The sequence below is a fragment of the Lonchura striata genome, chromosome 25 (genome assembly GCF_046129695.1).
Source record: "Lonchura striata isolate bLonStr1 chromosome 25, bLonStr1.mat, whole genome shotgun sequence".
Taxonomy (NCBI): domain Eukaryota; kingdom Metazoa; phylum Chordata; class Aves; order Passeriformes; family Estrildidae; genus Lonchura; species Lonchura striata.
Genome location: NC_134627.1, coordinates 9115673 through 9140431, shown reverse-complemented (window position 1 = coordinate 9140431; position 24759 = coordinate 9115673). Strand labels below are relative to the sequence as shown.

Genomic DNA, 24759 nt, shown 5'->3' with positions numbered 1-24759 from the left:
ATGACACTGTGCCAGGGCCTTACCACCCTCACAGGGAGCAATTCCTTCCTAATAGCTCATCCAGCCCTGCCCTCTGTCCTGTTCTTTCAGGCGCTTGTCCAAAGTCCCTCTCCTGCTCTTTTGGAGTGTCTTTAGGCACTGAAGGGCTGAAATAAGGTCATCCCAGAACCTCCTCTTGTCTCTTCTCCAGGATGAATACCCCCAACTCTCAGCTGGTCTCCTTGGGCTTAATAATTTGATACGTTATTAAAAATGAGAAATTTTACGGACTACTACTGTTTTGTCTCATTTTTTTCAATCAAGGCCAGAGATTGCAGTTCCCCCTTGCATTCTGCAGTGTGCCAGTGGGGAAGGAGCCCAGTGCAGTGATGAGGCCACCAGCTCAGCTGCTGCTTGTAGGGTTGCTCATAATGCCCGTATTCAGACAGCTTTTTGAGTTCTAAAAAGCCTTTTGGAGGGGAAATTTTTGTGGTTCTTTGAGGCAAATTCCACAGACAAGATGTTAGCAATGAGAAGAGGAGCCAGGGCTGACATTTTAGTGTTTTGCTTATTATTCCCAGGCAGCTCTACCTCGATTTGCTCCATCTCCTTGGGATTTCAGCCCACCCTTCAACTTACATCCCTCTTTTAATCTGATCTCAGTCTTCCACCATGTGCTTAAGCTGTCACTGTGAAAATCCCGAGTCTGCAGCAGATCACCGGGCTAATGCCTCAGCCCCATCACTTTTTGTTGCAGAGATAAGTAAGTGGCCAAGAAAGCTCATTTGGGATATTTTCAGGTTTCTGTGCTGTGAGACTGGTTTGTTCTCCCCTGCGCAAAGAAAGGTTTCTTCTGGCCATACCTGAAACTTTCCTGTTCTCTAGGGTTGTTTTTTTTTGTGCCCACCATCTTAGAGTGAGGAACTGAGGAGCTGGAAGGCTCAGTCTGGGTTTTCACCCAACATGCTCGACCTGGTATAGCCTGGCTGGACTTCATACCAAACACAGGAGCCCCCCAAAGAGTGGGTCTGTGGGCTTTGGATGGCAGTCTGCAGTGAAATCCTCCTGGCTGTTGAGGCAGGTCTAGAAGTGCATTAGCAGGCAGTAAGTGAAGAAAGCAAAGTTTGACAGACCAAATTTCCATATGTTCAGAAGCAGCAGCTTGCCAAGGCTGTGTAATTTGCAGTGATTGCATCCAAAACATTCAACTTTATTGTAGAAACAGAATCAAATTATTTTCCAGACACACTTTTGAAACCCTTGTAGCACTACATATTTTCTTTCTGTGCTTTGGTTTGTTATTTTTTCCTTTTTGTGACAGTTGCATGAGAATAGAAGCAGTATTTCAATTTTTTAAAGTTTGTTGCTTATCTTACCTGAGGTGCTGCGCAAACCATCACTATTTGGAAATATTATCATGTCATTACATATGCAATGGGAGGCCCTTCCCTGAAATGCTGCATTTTGCAGCTATTGCTGTGAAATTGCATCAATCTGGGCTGTTGCAAGCTGCAACTCTTTGTTCCAGCTGGAAATCCTAAACTTGTGTTTAATTTTAACATCCCTGGTCTTGGCACTAGGCTGAAATAGTGAAGACATTGATGGCCCTGTACTGGGGGACACATTACAGCCCACTGTCTGTTTCCACTGTTCCAAAATCCCAGTGAGAGAGACTAAATGGGAGATTGTCTCTGCTATTTTTTGTTAAACCAATTATTTTAAGAAGGGGAGCAATAGAAGAATCTCAACACTAAGAATGTGACAAGGATTCATCCCAGTGACAGCTTTTTAATAGGATGGGGAAGGCAATTTTTGCTTTTCCCATTTTCATCCCTGGGGATTTGAGGCTTTTCAGGTTGCTGTAACCCAAGGCACAAGCTGATGGCTGTGATGTGCTGTGGGTTTTCTTCTCCAGAAAGCAAATATCACCAGTGCTGCAGGATGGGAAGAACCAAGATTTTTGGGTGAGGTTTGGGATGGAGGAGAGGATAGTTCCAACTCACCCAGTATATTGTGTATCTGTGTATGTAATATGGCAGTTGTATGCTTTCCTTAAGTTGTTTTTGTAATGTTCAAGGGATTTTCCTCACAGTATGTGTTTAATACTGTTGTCTTGTGGGTAAGAGAGATTCATGTGCTTCTTGGAAACACTAAAAAGTAGTTTAGCCTTTTTTAGGCACAGAGGCTGCGGAAAAAAGGAACTGCTTTCATCCCAGTGAATGTAGATGTTTAAGATGACACTTGAAAGAATCACAGAATCATAAAGGTTTGAAATGCATCCAGTAAGTTCATTAAATCAAACCATTCCCCCAGCATTGCTTAAGGCCACCACTGAGCCATGTCTACAAGTGCCACATCCTTTTAAATCCCTCCAGGGATGGGGATTCCACCACTGCCCTGGGCAGCCTGTGCCAGGGCTGAACAGCCCTTTAAGTGAAGAAATTTTCCCTATTATCCAAAAGTTGCAGTCTAAAGCAAGTGAAGGAAATAAACTCAGACATTTGTTTCGTTTAACATAATACACCCAGATCTGGGTTGCTTGAATTGAAGTTTTCAATAACAGGGAAGAGCCCAGTTGCATATGGTAGGAAGTGTTTCAGTTCAGTATTTTAATTTGTTGCTTGGGCTCTACAGAAGTTGTACAGTATTTCTTCAGCACCAGAACACATGGTCTGTTGAGGAGATATTTCTTGCTCTTCTTGATAACTTTATAGTGCTTTAAAGCATCATTTTTCATTGTGAAAAGAGATGTTTTAATTGCCAAACATGAATATCCTGTCAACAGTCTGGCTTAATTTGGTTACTCCAGAAGAATTGAAATAACTTTGTTTAGATTGAATTAACACTTGTAGGTGCTGAGATTGTTGTGGGCGCATTGGATTGAAGAGGTGAGCATGCATTGTGTGTCTCTTTGTTCAGCCATCAGTCCTGTCTCCCAGGAGGTGCTGTGCAGAGTGCACCTTCTGACAAGGTCCTTCAGAGGTGGTGGATTTAAGAAGAAAATTAATTTTTCCAGCCACAATTTTTCCCCAGCTGTAGGCTACTCCCTGTAAAATCCTCAATGCCTTTGATGGAAAATACTGTGAATGAGACAGATGCTTTCACAACAAACCTGTGGGTGATGCAGAATTGTGTTTTCACCTTTTGTAATGGAAGGATTTCTGTGTGAGATAAACATCCATTTCCAAACTCTGCTTTCCCATCTGGCGTGGACGTTGATGTTCTTCCCGTGTCTCCCTTTCCAGTGCGCTTCGCGCCCTACAGACCCCCTGACATCTCCCTGAAGCCGCTGCTCTTCGAGGTGCCCAGCATCACCACCGAGTCCGTGTTCGTGGGCCGGGACTGGGTGTTCCACGAGATCGATGCGCAGCTGCAGAGCTCCAACGCCAGCGTCAACCGCGGCGTGGTGATCGTCGGGAACATCGGCTTTGGCAAAACCGCCATCATCTCCAGGCTGGTCGCGCTCAGCTGCCACGGCACGAGGATGAGGCAGATTGCTTCAGATAGCCCCCACGCCTCTCCAAAACGTAAGGACAGCAGCACATGGGTCTCCAAAACTCAGAGCTTTTACGTCAGCTTTTAGAGTGGTCTTGGCTGAAATAACCCCATTTCTCTTCAGGCCCAAGGAATCAGCTTAGTCTTTGTTGTCAGGAAAAGGAAGGACCTTTGAGAAATATGTCATAGAAGCCCTGAATGATTTGGGTTGGAAAGGACTTTAAAGATTATCTCGTTCCAACTCCCTGCCACAGGCAGAGGCACCTTCTACTATCCCAGGTTTCTCCAAGCCTCATCCAACCTGGCCTTGGTTACTTCCAGAGATGGGGCAGCCACAGCTTCCCTGGACAGCTTGTGCCAGGGTCTCCCCACCCTCACAGGGAGCAATTTATTCCTAATACCTAATCTAAATTCTTCCTAATCTAAATCTGCCTTCTTTGAACTTGAGGCCATTCCATCTTGTCCTATCCCTCCATGCCCTTGTGTAAAGTCCCTCTTCATCTCTCTTGGAGTCCCTCTAGGTACTGCTACAGGCAGCTTTATACTGCTCCTGTTCCAGAGCTGCTTTTAAAGAGTCAGAGTAGTCTGTCTCTGCTTGTCTGGCTTAGAAACATCACAGACTTTCTCTGGCTGGGAAGACTCCAATTTTAGAATCACAGAATGATTTGGGTTTGAAGGGACCTTTAAAGGTCATGTAGTCCAATCCCCCTGCTTATGACATCTCCAGCCGGATCAGGCAGCAAGTATTCTATGATTATGAATCTTTGCCAATGCTTTCTTCTTCCCATACAGAATGTTTATCTCATTGAATCATGGTGTAAATATTCCATGCAGGTCACAAGCCCCTGTAGGCTCAGGACCCAAGATTGCTCTACCTCCTGTGGTCCCGTCCAATGGCAGGTTTGCAGGTAGAGATGACAACATTTTAAAATCACTCAGCTTTCAGTGAGTGACTAAGACAGGACTAAAAATACTGAGTTGGGTACCTGAAGGTATCTATAAGGATGTAGGTCACTGTACCTCAGTGAAGCTATAGTTAAATCTGTTTACTGGAAATGCTGTGCTCTTGCCCTATCACAAGCGCTGAAATGTCACTGGGATTGGCATGTTGAACAGTGCCACTTGTCAGAGCTAAATAAACTGTGTAGTGAAAGGCAGGGCTTGTTTCTGTATTTTAACTGGAGCTCTGCAGTGCACCAGCTGCGACTGTGTGTCCCCGGTCTCCTTTGGATGATGGTGGACATAAAAGATACAGCTGTGCTAAACTCCTTCTGAACTAAAAGCTGGATTTATCACATGGGGTGTCCACAGATGATGAAGATCCTTGGTCCCACCTAACACATTGTTTAGTTCACTCTGGTGTGTCCATGGAGTTGAAAGCTGAATGAGTCTTCAGTGTAAGTTATTAGGATGGTAACCTTCAGAATCAGTAATTAATTAGACTTGATTTCCTAAAGAGATCACAAGTCTAGCTATAGAAGATAATAATTACTCTGCAAGATCCTTGTGAGTCCCTTCCAATTCAGGATATTTATCTCTGATTTTGTGATGAGTTTCTTTGTAATTTTTTTTTCCACATGCTGAAAAAAAAATCTATTATGCTTATTAAATCTATGCTAATTAATACATGCTAATCAGGTGGTCTCACTCTGCTACGGCAGTTATGCAATCAGCTAATTAAACTGGCTTCAATACAGCCTCATACTTCCAGTTCCTCTCTCAGAAAATTAATACAGGTGACAGTGATGTTGTGCTCAGAATCAAGAACATGCCTCATTCTAACACATTCAGGGTTTAATTATGGAGGCAGCAGTCATTCTCCTCTGTTATTTGCCATTAAATGGGTCATTGTTTGCATGATTATTTCCAGTCAAGCTCAGGGATGCACTGCAGCAATCCAGTCAGAAGAATCCTCTGCCCGCACAGACTGCACTTCAGAGTGGTGTTGGTTCTTAAAATAATCAATATTGGACCTCACCAAGTGCTGCATTTTGTGGTGTCATTCAAAAACCATCCATATGAGTACTTTGGAATGAAAATAAAAATAGTTTGGGAATGTTATCCACAAAGGCCAGGTGGATGAGCTTCTGTAGCAATCCACTGGTAAAGCAAATTTCTGCTTTTCCAGGCATAAAAAGCAACTAAAATGCACTAGGACACAGTTAAACTTGCCAGAGATTACTCCAGGATAATTTATTATTTGCTTGCAAGCCTTTTCCAGATCCTTGTGCTGCTCCTGCTCCTCTCCCCCTGATTAAATTAATGGGCTTCAGATGGCTGTATTAGCTGGGGCTCTTGGTTTATTTATGTTAGAAAATAGGCCTGTAATTCAGAAAAATTGGCTGTCTGTGCTGAAGGAGGACTTGGAACCAAATTAACCAGTGATTGTTCATAACAAGGGAAGGTCTGTTGGCAGAAATAGAGAGCAGGAGAGTTCTGCACTCAAATCCACCAAACCTGAAGGCAGAGCCTGCCAGAGGGCCCAGTTCACTCCATTATTGTCATTATTTTGAAGTCAGTGAAATTAAAATGGGGAAGATGAATAAGACAAGCTCAAGGCTTTTTATTAGTGGTCCTTTTCTGCTTCCAAAAGAAGTTTCTTGAGAAACCTCTGGCCTGGAAATCCCTGAAATCCCAACCAGAGTATTTACGGGAAGCATTTTAACTGCCACGCGTAGGAACCAGCAGCTGCCCGGTTTTTAATAATAATGTTCGTGCTTGTCCTAACCTCTTTCCTTGGGCAGATGTGGATGCCAGCCGAGAGCTGCCCCTGGCGCAGCCGCCGTCGGCGCACGCGTCCATCGCCAGCGGGAGCTGCCCGGGCACACCCGAGATGCGCCGGCGCCAGGAGGAGGCCATGCGGAGATTGGCCTCGCAGGTACGGAACACCAGCCCGGCCGGCCACTCCTGGGGAAGGGCAGCTTTAGGGGACTCCTTCTGCTGGATGTCACTTGGAACAATCCGTGTGTTCAAGTGCTCACTTGGGGAGCCCCGAGAGAGACTTCTGGAAGGAGTTTTAGTACCCAGGAAAGTTATTTCTCTAAAATGAAACTCCCTCTGCCTTCCCTGTTACTCTGAGGGTTTGTCTTTCACAGGCACCCTACTTTCTCATCACAAATGTTAGGATGTGACACAATTATTGAAATTATTGTGGTTTTTCTTCAGCACTGAGAACAAAATTGCCCAGTACTTGAGCAGTGTTTTCTTTGAAAAGGGCAGGTACTGTACTTGGGGAAGGCACAAGCTGAGTGTTAATGCTGTGTGTGCACTTGGGAATCTTATGGAAAATTCTCTGAAGTAGACCATAGCCTTTGGAACAATACACAAATTACTTGCTGTTTTGGCAGGAATGGTTTGTATGGAACATATGGAACACTGTCACTTATGTACATAAGATTTACAGTTTGAATTTGTTTGTATTACTGAGATTTAACCCTAATTCTGTGGTGGGAAGGTACCATTCTGTTGCTTTGGAATCCAAGGAATTTGCTCTTGCTCCTCCTCCACCTTTTGGGAGGATTGGAGCAGGTAATGCTTTCCTGTCACCTGCTCCTACTTCAGGAAGAAAAATAGCAAGAAAAGTCTCTGTTCTAAGTTATTACTAGGACGTGTTTTGCTTGGCTTTTTATGCCAGATACTGTCTTGTCCTGTCTGCTTTCCTGCTGCACGCAGATGGCCAGACCAGTAGCATGTGCTGCATAAACAAATACTAAGGTTTGATACTCTCCTCTTCCACATGGAGTTCTTGAAAGGAATGCAATGCCTAAGTCTGGTTTTGTTCAGGTTGCATTAGTCATTGTATTCCTTGCAAATCTGAAGCTCTGCAGACTACCAGAAAGGGCAGTAAAGTGTGCTAGCTCTGCTTAAAATACCTCATCTATCACTTCCCCTGAATGCTTAAGTCATCCTGCTGAGTATGTAATTGATACATGGATGCTGTGTAGCTTCAGTTTCCTCCTGGAAAAGGTAAGGAATATGGCTCTTTCAAACACTGTGTCACATCCACGGCATAGATTGCTCACTGAAGCTTTTTTGGCATCTCTGATCACTGGAGAAAGAGCTAAAAACAATCTTTACAGCCAAAATTAAAGTAAAAATAGGTTGTTGTACCTTGGCTGCAGACTATTTAGGAAGGGTTTTAAGGTCCTTCAGTCTATCTGGACGGAAAAGTATTTCTTGGATGCGTGGTTTTTTTAGTTGTGTTTACACAAGTCAGAATTGAAGCACAGAAGAAAGTGTTGACAGTGATGGACAACCACAATTGTCAGGGTTATTTTAGGAGTTAAATGAACCATATGTGGGGAGCTGGATAAAGCTGTGTGCAGATGTTCCACCTCTGCCTACAGTGAGCAGAGCAGAATGTTCTCAGATGGGCTTGAGGTCCCTGTGCTGGAGAAATGCAGATCGTTACAAAAGCAGATTAATAATATACAAACAGTCTTTGGTAATGGCTGGTGCAGGCTCCTGAATGCTGGTGGGAAGCTCATTGTCCTCTCACCCACTCCCCTTCCCTCTGAAAATGTCACTTATCCCAATATTCAGAAGTTTGTGTGCCTATGATGACAGAAATGAAATGTGAGCAAACAGTTGTTTTTCCTCCTCTGGATTACTCAGGGTTGTACTCTTATGCCTGGTTTTTGTATAGTAAATTCTTGGGGGGAAAGTTTGCATTTAGCTCTTATGTCAGAGATGAACAAATCATCAATTTTAGAAATAAGTAACAGCTGACTGGCAAGCAGGAGCTCAACTCAGTCCTGCCGTGCTGACCTCTCCTTTTCCCTGAAGGTTTATCCTTTACTCACAGAGAATTTTTAATGGACTGGCTACCCAGTTTTAACTAACCCATTGAACAGCTTTTTTCTTCAGGTTTCTGGATGCTGTGTGGTGGCTTGTGGTTGCAGCACTTAAACAAATGGACCTGAAACCCAGCTCAACTGCACTAATGGGTTGTACCCTGTGCAGAGCAGCTAGTGGAGGAGCTGCACATCCATTGCATTAGTTCATTTTTCTGATGCTGAACGCAGCTGGTGTCTCCAGAGGCTCTTCTCCCCATCCTCCAAGCCATATCCAAAGCATCACTAACATTGCTGCAGGCATATAAAAAGAGAGTGCTCCCACCTTACACAGAGGTGGAGGGATTCATTACTGCTGAGCTTTGATGCCCTGGGCCACTAATGAGTTTCAGAAAGCATTTACCAGCATACTCAGCTATGTAGAGGTAATGAACATTCCTAATAAACTGGGTCACCACATGCCACATACTAGGTCACAGTCACATGCAGCGCTAATGGCCATTTCCATTGTCACAGCCAGCATTGTGCCTGGCATGTGGCACAGTGGCAGGTCAGTGTTACAGTGCATTTATTTGAAGCTATTTTGTATGGGTCAAAAAAAAAAATCTTGTTAAAGGTTAAAATACAGTGCTGAAGCCCTTTAAGAGCACTGGAGGGAGTGAGTGGGGTGTTGCTGTGAGCTCAGGGGTCTGGGAGGTTTGTCCAAGGGGGACTGGCTGTCCTTGCACGACAGGCTTCCAGAAGGAAGCCAAGACAAACTACAGAGGAAGTGTGATGGAAAAGGAATGCTGCCTGAATGGAGTAGATTTTGTTTCAGAAGCATTGCTGGAGAATTGCATAAAAGTGGCCTGTGCTAATAATTAAAAATAACTTATTTCCCTTGAGACATCTCCAGACCTCCCTCTCCTTTGATCTTCATGCTGTCCTTCCAGCCTTTCCTGTTACTGTCATCTTCTCCCTCTCCTCCATGTCACTTGTTCCCCTTCTCTTTCTTTTCTTTTCCTCCTTCACAGTTCAGTCCCTTCTCACCCTCTGCACTTGGTGACTGATACACGATCTCTTTTGTGTCTCATTTTTTCTCTCTCCTTTGGCCTCTCACCCTCGTCCTCTTGCTCCATTCATGTGGCTTGTGCCCGCTCATCCACCAGCATTTTCCATTATCCTCAGAACAGCTGTTTTGCTGTTAACATCCTTCATCCTGCAACTGTTTCTCTTGGACAGCAGGAGATAGAGGTTACATGAGGCTGAATGAAGGCAGAATTGGGAAGAGACTGTGGCAAAAAGGGAGAGTAAGAATGACTGGTGTTGGAAGGGTTGGGAGAAGAGATCCTGAAGACCTACTGGGTTAAACACCTACAGGGAATACAAATAATATCTTTGTCATTTTGCTTTGGCCGTGACAAAGATGAAGTTTATGTCATTTCAGGGTAAATGAGCAGGTACTTTGAGCACTGAACTGGATAAACGTGTTACTTTTCCCATCCTTTGTTGTAACCCACTTCTTGCTTTAGGGTTGCTGATATAGACCTTGTGTGCTTTTCAATCCAGTGATTTGAATTTAGTCAAACTTTAAAACAAGGAAATAATTTAGCAAACCTGATAGCTGAAATAAAGGTTTAAAAGTTTTGGAAGTCTAATTTAGAGTTTATAGCATTTAGTGCAACGGGATGACTAAGTTAAAATTGAAACTATGGTTAGAAAAATTATGTCTTAAATTGTATCAGACACAACAGTTTGCTGACACAACATCCAGGCATGCCCATACTTTTGGAACCACATGATGTTCACTGGTGATTTCATTTTTTGTAGTAGTTTCTAGATAAAATTAAATTTTTAACTCAAGGATTTGTTTGTATTAAGGCTTAGTTGGAACTTGTTCAAACATTATTTTGAGGCAGAATAGTTAGATCTGTTGAAAATGATGCTTTTATTGAGAGAGGGAAATTAACTTTTCCAGTGAAAAGTTAATTTCCAGGGTATACAAGGGGTTTTTATGTTTGGGGTTTTTTTTGCTTATCTAGTCAACAAAAAGGAGGAGAGACCAAAATCACCTCAGAATGATGACTAGAACAGCGAGTGGTCATTTCAGATGGCTGAGCAAAGTCTGCATGTGGTCTCACATATCATAGAAGAGAATCCGTAGCAGTGAAGCTGGTAATCCATCCCTCTCCCTGAAGAAATTAACCTTGAAGAATTAGTGAAGTATTTAAGGTGAAATAATTGGAAAGGAACCTTTCCCAGAGCATTGCTGCCATTCAACAAATACAGGGTAGAAAGAACACTTTGAACCTGTTTGGGGTGAGTCCCATCCACACCACTCCCTGGCCATCCTGGAGGGTCTTACACTCACTTCTCACATTAACCTGGTCTCATTCCCAAGGGTGGAACAGGATTAGAAACCTTGTAAAGTTTTACCATGTGAGAAAACTGCTTCCCACCCAGCTCCATGTAAGTGAGGAGCCTGATTCTCAGCCCGATCTCCAACACCAGGCTGCACTTGCAGCACTGGCTTTTGGCAGCCCCTCAGTGATTTGAAGATAGAGAAAATGTCACAGAAAATAAATAACATCAAGATGAAATTCTGGCTCAGGTTGCATTTTCTAAGAACGTCATTCTGCCTTTGCTTTGGTCGACTTCCCAGAATCTTCCTTTGCTTATTGCTTTAGCTTCAGATCCACCCATTAAGCATGTTTATCCTATGGTTATAAGGCTTATTTCATACACCAGTAAATCAAGCACAGGGATCAGGAATCACGGAATCCTATAATTGCTAAGGTTTGAAAAGACCTCTTAAGATCATGAAGTCCAGCTGCAATGCATGGGAAGTGGCTGAAATTAATTGGGTTGTAATTGCATGTGTGTCCTGAAATCCAGTGGTGAAGATGATGACACATGGCCCTTTTTCCATGATGTGACTCTTCAGATTCCTGGAATCAATTAATTGGCATCTCATTAAAAGAGACTTTATTTTTGTGTCTACGCACAAACTTAATAGGAAATCAGAGTAATTTCTGTTAGTGGAACCTGATATCAAGGAATGGCAACTTGCAAACTTCATTCTGTGAAATGCACAAGTTATAATCCCCAAATAAATAGGATTGATGAAAAGAAATCATTACCTCTATAATTACTTTACATAGTGCTGTTCTCTAAGGGAATTCATTATATTTTAACTGTCTGTTAGGAAAAAATCAGTAAGGAATTTGGAGGTATCCATTAAAACTTAAATACATGTATTAGAGCTTGTTGCTTGAAATAACAGCCCAGCTTTCTCATCGCTGCATGTGTCACACCTTGTTTTGACTGGAAAGGAGATTACTACATTATATCCCATGGGTAATTTCATATTGAAAATTAAAAGCCAGTGCTGAACGAGCAATGGGTGAGGACCCCACAGCCTGATGTGTTCATTCCTTGGTACCATCCTTCACCGCCCTAGCCACCCTGGAGCCTCCTGCAATCGAAGGGATGGGGTTTGCAGGTGGAGAGACAGAAAGCCTTCATCATGTCCAAAGCCATGGGCACATTTCATCCCAGCTGCCCTGAGCTTCAGAGGAGCTTTACTTTTCACAGTGTCCTCAGCTATATTGTCCTTCCCAAGTTCAAAAATGCAATTTATTTTGCAACATTCTGTGCTACAGTGCTCCAGGGCAGTGATGGTTTTGGTACAGAACTGCTCCCACCTGCCTTGCTGGGATATTTTTGGATATTCAGTGATATTTGAAAAGAAAACCCAGTCCAGAATGGGAGCTGGAGAAAAGCTTTGTGCCCTGGCAGAGGTTCATTCAAAATGGGCAGGCAGTGCCTGAGGATGGAGGCAGCAAGGGAGCTGGGCTGGAGTGGTGCCAGAGCAGCTTCCGAGGGGATTCACAAGCAGAGACAAATTTTTGAGGGCCTTTTTTATATTGCAAAAGAAAACAAGAAAGTTGGCAGCATGGCCTAAGAAGATATCACTGGTTTTTTGCTTATTTTAATAGGTGGGCAGAATGTAGCAGGGTTCTAGCAGAGTTTGCTGAGCTGGTAAAATCAGGGAAAAGCTGGGGAAAGGGGAACCTTTTTTTTTTCCTTTTTTTTTTTTTTTTTTTTTTTTTAATTGAAATTATTTTTTTAATGAAGCGTGGGATCACAATGTATGAGTAGAGTACAGTGAGCCTGCCATCGCCTCCAGCTCAGGGGAATCTGTACCCACAGTGCTGCCTCGTTGTGATGGACTCAGGGAGTGCTGTCTGTCCACTTCCACAGAACTTATCATATGAAAACAAAGAAAGTAAAGAATAAGTTCAAGAAAACAATCACAAGTTTTTACTGGCACCAAGTCCTTAAACAGAACTCATACCACAATCCAAGCTCAGCACAGCACTTCAGAGACATCAACCACTGTCACTGTCTGTCTCTGCAAACAGCTACGGCTTAATTTCATTTATTCCTCAAATGGGAGGTCCAGTCATTTTTCAGGATCAGTGCCTGTTTTTACCAACTTACTTGACTGCATTCTTGTCGTAGGTAGTTAACATTCATTGCTCTTAGAGACTTCACGTGCCAGAACAGATCAAAATCATCAAAGGAAAAACCCCTGCTTTTACAGCTGTCCCAACACGGAGTTTTTCACTCTTTTCTCTTTGCTAGGTCGTAGCTTACCACTACTGCCAGGCTGACAACGCCTACACCTGCCTGGTGCCCGAGTTTGTGCACAACGTGGCCGCCCTGCTCTGCCGCTCGCCGCAGTTCGTGGCGTACCGGGAGCAGCTGCTGCGCGAGCCGCACCTGCAGAGCCTGCTCAGCCTCCGCTCCTGCGTGCAGGACCCCATGGCCTCCTTCCGCAGGGGGGTCCTGGAGCCCCTGGAGAGCCTGCACAAAGGTACTGGTGTTCCTCGCACTGCCCCAACCTTCCTGCACCTTTTTTATTATGGTTTTTAAAATGATGCTTAATTGGATTCTGGGTGTTGAAATGAAGCGATGGATTTAATCTGACTGCATCGCTTCTCAAGCTGAAGAGAAGAGGTGGGATCTAGAGAAGCTGGGAAGACTGAGAATCATGGAATGGTTTGTGTTGGAAGGGACCTTAAAGATCATCCCATTCCATCCCTGCCATGGGCAGGGACACCTTCCACTATCCCAAGCTGCTCCAAGCCCCATCCAGTCTGGCCTTGGGCACTTCCAGGGGCCCAGGGACAGCCACAGCTGCTCTGGGCAACCCTGTGCCAGGGCATCCCCATCTTCACAGGGAGGAATTTTTTCCCAGTATACCATTTGGCCTTCCTTTTTCTTGCTTCTTTCATATCCCAAACCTGTCCTTGCAGTTCTCAAGGTGAAAACAAGGAACCAGTTCCATTCACAGGACTGTTTGCAGCAAAATGTTGTGATTTATTTGTGTAGGGGTGACTTTTTTTCCCTTTCCCTGTCACTGTTTAGTGGATTTTGGAGATTCTGAAGCTTTCACCAAAGGACTGGTATCATGAAAGTCCATAGACACCCTGTGTAAAGCCTCTGGGGGAGCTGATGACAAGCGTTATCCTGATAACAGACTTAAAGCTTTTTCTAACGGCATTGATTTTGTCTTCTTTTCTTTCTCCCCTCTGCAAGTTATAAGTAATTCATTGTGACAGTCACTAAATTTAAGATCTTTGCTTGTTGCCATGAAAACTGTCAGAGCATTGCAGAGTTCAAGACTGTTGTCCTGCAGAATCATGTTTATTACTGTGCCTGTGCTGCATCTTGGCTGCAAAAATAGTTCAGTTAATTTTGTTACCACCCTACACACTACAGTGTAAGATCCAACATGAAGTAGATGCAACTTTTGCCAGATTCAAAGCCCTGATGTTCAAATCAGCTCTTCAAAACTGTGATGCAGCAGCATCAGGGTCCAGCCTGCCCTGTTCCACCAGGCACAAAACATAAGTAGAGCCAGCCCAGCATGACAGTGGTTGGTTTTCCTGGCACGGAGAAATGTCACTGTGGAAGGAGTGTGGTTGCTCTTTCCTGTCACCACTCTTGGCAAAAATAAAAAGAAAAAGGGTACATGTAGGAACCATTGCTCTAGAGAAAAATAATTCTTGGTTATTACATTAGCTCTTTGGGAGATGTTTCAGCTCTTGATTTCAGAGTGTTTTGGAGGATTCTTATTTTTCTTGTCAAGGAGGTTGACCCCCATCTGGCCCTAAATTCTGAGAGATGGAAAAAATTTATCTGAAATATTTTTTTTTCCTTTCCTTTTGGCCTCTGCACTCAGCACAGCTCCAGTGGAGCCACTGACCAAGACTCCCACTTTTCAAACCTGCTGATTGAGAGTGCTGGCAAGCTAATTTGCACCAAGTGTTCTCTAACACGATAAACAGTATCTGGAAATTGGTTCTAAAATATATAATATTTAAGACTATATAAATATTTCAGCAGATCCTTTACAAGGTGCTGTTGAAGCTTTAGTGCTACTGGGACAACAAAACTATTGCACAGGTGCTAATGGTGAATGTCACTGAGAAAGATTCATGTTTCTCAAAGACACACATATATATATATTTAATGTCAAAGAATCTAAATAACATATAGGAGAACATGTTCTGATTGTTCCCCTACTCCTGATTTCTCCTCTCTCCCTTAGGCTTTATCAGGAGCATGAGATGTGGGTATAAAATTCAGGCACTACATTTGCTTCAGGATTTCAGAGAGTAATAAAGTATATTTTCTAGTGTACCCAAAAATCTTACTGAGAAGTTAACTGAAAAAGCAGCTATGGTAATTTTAGTGCAAAATGCTAAAATTAGTATTTTTCATGTGTATGTTTACAGTGCAGTTGATATAAGGCAAGGACAAGATGCTCAGCAGCCCCAAAAACACGGTGTTTTCACACATCTGTTCTCCCTGGAATACCACAGGGACCACAGGATCTCATCGTCAATGAACATTTTGTGCTGAGATTTTGCAGAAAAGTTTCTGGTTCAATTAAAAGTCAAAGAGAAAAACTCAACTGCTGCTGGAAACATTGACCTTTTTGATAGCAGGAGTTCATCTGTAGTTCTTCACAGATCAGGACTTGTAGTACATATGAATAGCATATGCCATCAGTAGACTCAGATTTCACATTTTACACCTGGTTTTGAGTCTTATTAGGCAAAATTGCCATTGAGAAGATATGCCTTGAGCTTAAGGTACAAGTCCAAAGGTATCTCTACCATTAGTTGTAAAGCCATACTCAGCTCTCCGTGTCTGACATAGAAAAAAATGGCTGCATGGTCAGCATCACCTGGGTTACTGTATTCTCCAGCAGCAAAAAAATCCTGTGTAAACAGTCCATTATTTACTTCTGGTAGGATTTTAAGGCCAGGTTGGAACAACAATAGGATGGTCCTATCTCCAGCTGGAGGGTGGAATGAGATGACCTGTAAAGGTCAATATGCAATTAATGTATCATTAAAAAAGTGCTGCTGCAGTAGGTATTTTCTTCTTTGGCAATATCTGGTCATGGTTTAAAGCTCTGTAGTAACGTTGCAGTACATTATGGTTGTGTGTCTATATTCTCTATAGTCTATCAAATAAATGCTTTTTCTCTTTCTCTCAGAGAGGAAGATCCCTGATGAAGATTTCATTATATTAATTGATGGTTTAAATGAAGCTGAGTTTCACAAGCCAGATTATGGAGACACCATAGTATCATTCCTGAGCAAAATGATTGGAAAATTCCCTTCCTGGCTGAAGCTGGTAGTGACAGTCAGGACAAGTCTACAGGTATGTTGAGACCCAAAACAGGGATAAAGGGATAAACTGTGTCATTGTCATTATGGACTTTGGTAAAGAAGATTTACTAGATGTTCGGCATTTGCTCAAGACCATTTATTTCAGGTTATCCTTTTGGCTTTTTATTCTTGGGATTTACATCCATACCCCTAGGCTCACTCTACAGATTTGGAAGGATCTAATCCATCATCGCTTATTCATGTAAATAAATGTTCATCAGCAGATAGCTCAGATCATTTTGTGAGACTGTTCACACTCCAGTAGGGCCCGAGTCATGGAGCCATTAGGAAGGTAGGGCCTGGTGTCTGGCAGCCTGTGCAGCTAAAGAACATCCTCAGCTCCACGTGAAAGGGCAGAGGAATTCGGATCTTCATCCCTTTCAGTGTGACCCAGAGCATGATGATTTCAGTCTGATTAGGCCAAGATGTTACTCAGCTCAAGACTGTTGTGAGCAGGTTCAGCAGGGAGCTGAGTCTGGTTCCAGCCCCACCAGGGCAGCCAGCCTCCACATAGTTGCTGTCAGTGGGAATGGCAGCTGCTTCCCAAAATCCAGGAGAGCACAGACTATTTGCCGTTCAGTGCTGAGGTCCATTTTTTTGCTCAGTAATGGAGTAAATGAAATAGCATTTGGAAGAAATCTTTTTGTAATTTTAAGTAAATTGGATCCTGATTACTTGAATTCCTCATTTCATTAGGGCTTTTGCATCCATAAAGTCTTCACTGCCACTTGAGTTCACACTGTGCTCTCCCTCTCTGTTTTGTTGGAGATCTTACGGCTTTCCTGGAATTGGCCTTGTACAGATCTGTTGCTTCACTTTGCTTTTCCTCACAGCGGGGGAGAGCGCGTGAGGCAAGAATTTCTTTGGAGAGGCCTTTGGTGATCTTTGGTTTATGTTGAACCAGGAAGTTCAGTAGATGAGCATTCCCTGAGCACAGTGTCCTGCAGCAGACACAGTTGCTTTGCACTGGAAACTACTCATTATCATCTGTCATGCTTCTGTGCATCTGTGGGTACAGAATGCAGAAGGATGTCCCCAGGGAGGTTCTTGGTCTCAGAAAGTTTCAGCTTCAGAAAGTTTCCTGTGGTGTCAGATCTGTTACCTGGATGCCCTGGACAGCAGAAGGAATGGGAGGTCAATTCGTGGTTGGGAGAGAGAGGAATAACAAGGGCACTACTCTGTGTGAATTTACCAGCCCTTTCCATGGGTTTTTCCATGTGAATTTTCCAGCCCTTTCCATGTTAGAAAGTCTCTGTTGTTTTTATATCAGTCATGTGTCACACACAACTTGTTTGATTATAGATGGGAGTGTGAGGCCCTGAGGGTACAAACTGCTGTTTGTGTTCTTGCCCTGATGGAAAGTCTTAAAGGAGTCTCAAAGGTGCTATTGTAATAGAAACGAAGTTTATTTAATGAATAGTAAACACTGCTGGCATTAGTATCTTTTTTTCTTTCTTTCTTTGTAGGAAATAATAAAGCTGTTGCCCTTCCACAGAATATTTTTGGATAGACTGGAAGAGAACGAAGCCATTGACCAGGACCTGCAGGCATACATCCTTCACCGGATACACAGCAGCTCGGAGATCCAGAACAACATCTCTCTCAACGGCAAAATGGACAACACTACGTTTGGCAAACTCAGTTCTCACCTCAAGACCTTGAGCCAAGGGTCCTACCTATACCTGAAACTTACTTTTGATCTCATAGAGAAAGGATACCTAGTTCTAAAAAGCTCCAGCTACAAAGTGGTCCCAGTGTCCCTGTCCGAAGTGTACCTGTTGCAGTGCAATATGAAGTTCCCAACACAGTCTTCCTTTGATCGTGTCATGCCTCTCTTGAACGTAGCAGTGGCTTCTCTGCACCCATTAACAGATGAACATATTTTTCAGGCCATTAATGCAGGTAACATTGAGGGCACTTTGGAGTGGGAGGACTTTCAGCAGAGGATGGAGAACCTTTCTATGTTTCTTATCAAACGTAGAGACATGACGCGAATGTTTGTTCATCCCTCTTTCCGAGAATGGCTTATTTGGAGAGAAGAAGGTGAAAAAACCAAGTTTCTTTGTGATCCAAGGTAAGAAAATGCTCTGAGAAATCAGAGTTTACCAGTGTGTTACTCTACACTGCTACCTGAATCATCTTCTTTTATGAGGTTGCACATGGCTGCAGTTGCTCTGTACACAGAGTTTGCTCTGTGTACACTGTAGGTCTCTGCATTCTGTCCTGATCACCTGAGGTCTTTATGTTGTTCATGGAAGGAAACAAGCACCCCTGGGCACACACCTGACTTGGCAAACCTAACAGTCATCTTTAGAATGAGATGAGCTTTTCTCAGAAGGCCTCAGGCTGCCCAGCTCAGTTGTCACCAGGGACAGGTTACTCCTTCCAACTCAGTCCTGGAGAATCCATTTCTCCAAAGGTATCAAAAGCACAGGAAGTAGAAGGTAAAAAGTGGAAAGATGAGTAGTGTGGATACATCTTTTGTAGTTGCTTATTTTTCAAGTTGTGCTCCTTGTAGTTCTACTAAAGGTTTTTTTGAAAACAAAATAAAGAGCAGAATTGTTCTTTAGTGATTTCAGACTGTAAATGCATCTGTAATCTCTATCCTGACAGCAGCTGAGTTCCTGGTTTAACTCACAGGGAACAGAATTTAATCATGGTTAGATTTATATTCTCTAAGCCCTATGATCTCTACCAACATGACTTTTTGTTTCTAGTGACAAGTGGAAACAGACCATCTGACTGTAATTCTCATCGTTTACTTTCATAAGTTTTGCTCAATTTTTCTGCCCATTTCTCAAAATATTATTATAATCATCAGGGAAGCACTCAGATTCAAGGATGTGTCAGTGACCCAGTGGTCAGTCTGAAGACAATCTCATGCTATCTGCTGGAGCTGGAAAGCACCTGGCTGATCAAGGCAGCTGTGGCTGTGAGTGGTGTCAGAGTAATTTACCACTTTAAATTCCAAGGTAAATAAGGCTGCAGTAGAAAAATATGAAATAGCTTCTCCCAATGGGCATCTTCTTGTTTTCAGTGGGTTCTGAAAATATTCCTGTTGAGTGAGCCCTTGGTAAAGCATCTCACAGCAGCAGGTGCCTTCAGATCAAACAAAGACTATTTAATATCCTTACTTCGAAGTCACTGAGTGCTTGCCACCACGTAATGCTGTTCTGCCCTGTTTGCAGTATCTGTGCAGTGCTTGCTCCAATGGAGCTGAGAGCTTCCTCCATCCCAGTCACTCCCAGTCACCTGGTGCTACTGGTTTTGTGTGGCCTGGCTGCAAGATAGCTTGCTGTGAGCTGGGTGACGGGACAGCAGCCAGTACTCCTGGCAATTAGGAGATCACACACCACCTGCCAGAATGATTCCTAACAAGAGCAACTCAGAAGAATCACTGCTTTCCATCACTACCATGAAAATAGAATCTGGGTGTGGGATGCTTCCCTGGTGGGTGAGCATGTGTTGGGTGCTGTGGGTGGTAGCAGTGCCTATAGCTCAGTAACCTGGGGACTGTGGGTCCAGAAATTCCCTTCATCCTCACAGTGGTGGGAAAGGGCACTCTCAGAATACCAGGTTCAGGAGGAAATTCAGATGTGCTGCATTTTAGATGTTTTTGCACTGAAACAAAGCGTGTCATCAACACGAAGGCACATATCAGACTGTGTTCACTCAACAAGTCACCAGAAAGATTTTTTCTCAACATTTGGGTTTGGTGCTGTCTTTCCTGAGCATCAAACACATTATGCTGCCCTCAAGACTATTTAGGAGATTTTCAGATATCACTTTCCATCTCATATATGCCATTAATGTGAGGAAATTCATGGTGACTCTATGGGGACCACTCATGCTCTGTGCAAGCTGGGTATCTCCACAGAGCTGACCTGGCTTAGCTCCTTCCCACAGGCAAAAAGAAGTCCCATCAACAGACTCTCACTACCACGGGCATGAGCCCATGCATACTGGAGGATTAATATATATCTCTGATGTATAATGTGCACTAATTGCATTATGCCCTGATGGTAACTAATGAAACCAAATGCAATCCAGAGATTATTAATAGAGAGGGATCCCTGGGCTACAACGCTGCACAAAATCCTTCTGTCCAGCTGATACTGAGCTCAGAGCATGGGAAACCCTGAGCAACAATTAAGATAAGTCATGATTTTTCATTTTACTTCTTGGAAGAGAAGCAGAGCTGGCCACTGACAGAACTCACAGCAGTAGCCTGTTAAAATTTGCATCTGGCTTGTTCACAGCCAGATGGATTTCCTTCTGCTCACTTGGGAATTGAGAAGACACAACAACTGTACAGAGCAGTCCTCAGGATTGTCATGCATTGAGCAGTTTGACTGTACCCTGTCAGTACAGTGGCAGTACGGTGAAGAGTAAGGTTGCTGAGGCTGATATTTTGCCCTGCAAGAAGATCTTTGAAAGGAAATGTGGGTTTGTGAAGCTGCTTTTAATTGACTGACCCTGACAGAGTGTCCAGGTGTGAGACCATTATGAAGGAAATTGGTATAATGGGCCTTGTGTTCACTCATATCCCATCACTGCAGCTGGGATAATCTTCCTGATTTCATTAGTGAGAGCGAGTTCTTATGTTCCAAGAAGCGTGGAAAAGAGAGGAGGAACACAGTATCCAGGAATTACCACATTTTTCTATGCTTTTAAGAAAAACGGCAGATCTCCACCCTCCGGGGCTTTGGTTAGCCCGTTGAGATGCTGACCCTCTTCTTTGAACCCTTGCCACGTGTTTGCTGTCCAAAGCAAAGGCTAATTGGCTCTGAAGGGTCGCATTCTCACTGCTGCTCTCCCCAGAGAGGAACCCCTCCCAGCCCCTCCATTTTTTAACACAAGGCTCTAGTGAGGCATTTGTCAGAGCACTTCACCAGCATTGCAGTAACAACCTCCCCAGCCTGTCAGGCCAGCACATCAACCAAGTGGCTTCCTTGGCAAATAATACAAAACATTTAGGGAAAGACTCAATCCTTTGTGACTGGTGCTCTGAGAAAATAGTTCTTACTACACATTCCTCCTACACTTGTATTTCTAAACCTAAATTCTGCTCTAATGCAGAGCTTTTTTCTGCCCAGACTTAATCAGAAACTTCTATGCAATTATTTTCCATGTTTTTACAACACTAATAAATTTTTTTATCCTTGTGCTGCTGCTGAAGGGGCTGTGAGCAAGACAGAAATTATTTGCCCTGGCAAGGCAGTAAGAGAGCTGTAGTCAGATATGGACCCCAGAAGTGAAATTACTTTATCCAGATTTAAGTGTATACATCTGAGTTACTTGTCTAGACTTGCTTTATAGTCAGAGGAGAGAAATTAGAGTGATTAATTTCATCCTGAGCTAAAAGGCTACATTAGGTCAAATGAGAAGTGCCTGGGAAGCATCTCTTCCAGCTGAGTTGTGAGGAATCTCAGGACGATGGGTTCCCCAGGAGATCTTTCCAGTACTGACAAGGCTGGATGAAGTGAATCTCTCCAGGCTGCTCCTCTACCCCACACACAGGGTTTTGAAGGAAATTCACAGGTTTTCTTTCCTGGTTAAGGAAAGCTAAGGTGAGATAAAGGTACTCTCAGTGCTGTATGAGTGTATGAGTATCCCAGTTTTGGCTTCTGTGTCTCAGGTTGGCACTGGACCAACCACCGCTGTGTGTGCTGGTGGTGGTGGCTGAGGACAGAGGCTCTTTGTGCTGCATGGAGGTGTCCCAGCATCCATGGGACCGTAGCAAAATGAAGCATTTTAGATCTTCACCTCAGGTGTTTCACCTCTGGCTTGGTGAAGCCAAAACTCACCTCATTTTAGGGGCCTGCCATCCAGGTGTCTGTTGCTCAGGCACTCAGTCCTGTCTCCTTGGGTCCTTGGAGCAGTTCATCTGGCCTGTTGTAGCTGCTGACTGAGGTGAGCTGAAACCCAAACCCCAGTCCCTGGCCTGGCCTGGCCTCAGGGTCACTGAAGCACGGACACGCTGCCCCAGGGAGGTGACCTGTGCGGGACTGGAACGTGGCAGAGATGGGAAGCAGCAGAGGTGGTGCCTTTGGTGTAGGTTTGCTCCTGGTTGCTGTTCTTAGGGCAGTGGGTTTCGAAGGATGATAAGCATTTTATGAACGCACAACAAGGCCATTCACTCACCTCTTCCCTCCTCTTCTGCATCCATAAACCAAATCTGTTTGTCAAACCCCAAATCAAGATATACTGCATGGATAAATATGCAGCAGCAATCCAGGCAGAAGGATACAGCTCTCATCTACTGCCCGAGTTGCCATGGTTTCTAGCAGAGCTGTCTTTCAATACAATACTCTGTAGGTATTTTACATTTTCCTTTTTCTCTTTTGGGATCACATTGCAAGGGGAGACTTTTCCTACACAAAATTAATGTTTTTATATGTTACCCGGCAAAATGATAGAGTGAAGGCTTTAGAGCAAAATTGGGGGGTTTGTTTTATTTTGATGGAATGCTGAATCTGACTGACAAATAACAGTCCTCAGTGTAAATATAATTCATTTAGAAAGTGGGGAGAAAAAGAAGTTGGTGAAAGTGATATTTCTAACAATTCAGGAATACAACAAACAGCTTTAAGTGGGGAGTTGGTCCTTGCATCACACATCTTAACTTCTTAAAAATTACCCCCATATCAGTCCTCCATATGGTGCTCACGTGGGCATTTTTGTGCATGGATTAATTGATGCATGAGTCAGGTTATTTCCTTGCCCAGCCTGCTCTCTGGTCACCTGCACTTGCGCCAGGCCCGTGCTCAGTGCAATTAATGACCAGGTCACCATGGAGTCTGGTTGTTCAAGATCTTTCCCACAGCTCTAATCTTGGCAGAAGTGTGGAGTGTGATAGAAGTGATGGCTGGGCTGTCATTTCAGGCAAAACTTCCTCTCCACCCATTGCAAGGGAAGGAGAGTACAAGATTTCTCACTCTTTTAATTTACCCCTCAAGCCATAGTTATTGAGTGCCATATTTGTGAATCACAGAAATGAGTCCATCATCATGTCCTCCAGTAAATTGGAGAGGCAGACCCAATCTGTTCACCAAGTATGGAGTGCTGACTCTGAGAATACAACTTTTAGGCATCCCATATGTCTTTCAGGAAAAAAAAAAAATTGATTGCATTACTTGGAACCCAGTAATTATGAAATGTAAAAAGAATGGGTAATAACAAAGTGAGTGTAGAAGACTTACCATGTGCAAATTCCACATCTCCAGCATCTCAAGACATTAACTCTAGTCAGAGAATCATGGAGTGATTTGTGTTGAAAATACTCAAAAACCCATCCAGTTCCACCCCTGCCATGGGCCGGGACACTTTCCACTACACCAGGTTGGTGCAAACCCCATCCAGCCTGGCCTGGGACACTTGCAGGGATGGGACAGCCACAGCTTCTCTGGGCAACCTCACCAATTGCAAGGACGTCACTAATCTCACGGGGAACAATTTCTTCCCAATACCCCATCTAACCCTGCCCTCTGCCAGTGGAAAGCCATTCCCCTTTGTCCTGTTACTCCAGACCCTTGTCCAGTGTCTCTCTCCAGCTGTCTTGGGGTCCCTTTCTATTCTCATTCAGAAATCAGAGGTCAGAAATAAATTGCTAAAGACATTGGTAGCAAGCAGGGAATCTGTAACAGGGATTTAGCAGTGCAGTGGAGTGACTTTTCTGCAGGTTTTCCCCTGAACTGCAGCTGAAGTGTCAGCTGGAAGAGACAAGGAGAAAAGGCACAGATTATAAATGATGACAGATGAGATGGAGAGCAGATGTGATCACTGCCACCGTAAAGGACATCAGCGGAGCAGCTCATTTTAACTGGCTCGTTAGACATGCAAACCTCAGCATTGGGATGCAGCAAGGGATTGAATATATTCAGTATCTCAAGTTATTGTCCTCATAAAATCCACTCTTTTTCTTCTGGACTTTAAACTTCTGTCTGCTGGGCCATTTCCACATCTAAATGGAAGAAAATATTCACAGAATAATTCATCCTGTGGCACTGAGCCACCAAGAAGAGGGGAGTACAGTTAACCAGAAACTGATTGAAGAAAGAAATGTTACTGAATTTCTTCCTGTTACTTTATTCCTCAAATATTAAGACCCACTTTTAGAGCAAAATCATCTTCCTGCAGTGCAGGAGAGAGTAGCCTTGACTATTTTATTTGAATTTTTTTATAATGTGAATTCCTTCCAAGTTAATTTGCAGTTATAACATCAGAGGGAAACTACATTACAAATAAATCAATTTAGGTGATAAACTGTTCTTTTGAGAGGGGCTCTTAGAGCTCAGCTTGGTCTTTCTGCAGGACAGGCATCCAGATATCCTTCTGCAGGGGAAGAGGTTCTGGGCTTTGTCAGAGCACACATCAGTCTCTGCACTGCAGTTATGACATTGCACTTGGCAGAGCTGAATAAAATGTGAATGCACATCTTTTGAAGATCAGATTCACTGGACACAGTGTTAAATCTCTTGATTTGGGAATGTTCTCATGGGATTAGCTGGAAGGGAGATATGGGTATAAATCAGGGAATTTGGGTGTTGGTAGGTTCAGAAGTAAACAGGACTGATTCTCATTTATTTTTTATTTATCTTTTACTCGGGTGTTGCAATGCCTTAACACTGGAGTAATTTTATACTCTTTAAATTCTTTTTTACCTGAGAACTGGAAAAGTTTAAATGATGAACAGATCTAGAAGCTTTTAATATTTTTCTTGTATTTAATAATTTTCCTTCACTGCTCTTTAGTCACACCAG

The 24759-nt window shown here is 43.4% G+C and overlaps 1 protein-coding gene across 10 annotated transcripts in view; it reads left to right on the top strand.

Annotated features, from left to right (window-relative positions):
* Window positions 1-24759, top strand: part of TANC2 (tetratricopeptide repeat, ankyrin repeat and coiled-coil containing 2) — a 154522-nt gene that overhangs the window by 95770 nt on the left and 33993 nt on the right. For all 10 annotated transcript variants that reach the window (XM_021538563.3, XM_021538560.3, XM_077788386.1 and 7 more), the window contains 5 exons: window positions 3225-3506; window positions 6219-6352; window positions 12894-13125; window positions 15823-15989; window positions 17464-18071. In XM_021538563.3, the coding sequence (XP_021394238.2) occupies window positions 3225-3506; window positions 6219-6352; window positions 12894-13125; window positions 15823-15989; window positions 17464-18071 (1423 nt within the window). The remainder of the gene's footprint in view (window positions 1-3224; window positions 3507-6218; window positions 6353-12893; window positions 13126-15822; window positions 15990-17463; window positions 18072-24759) is intronic.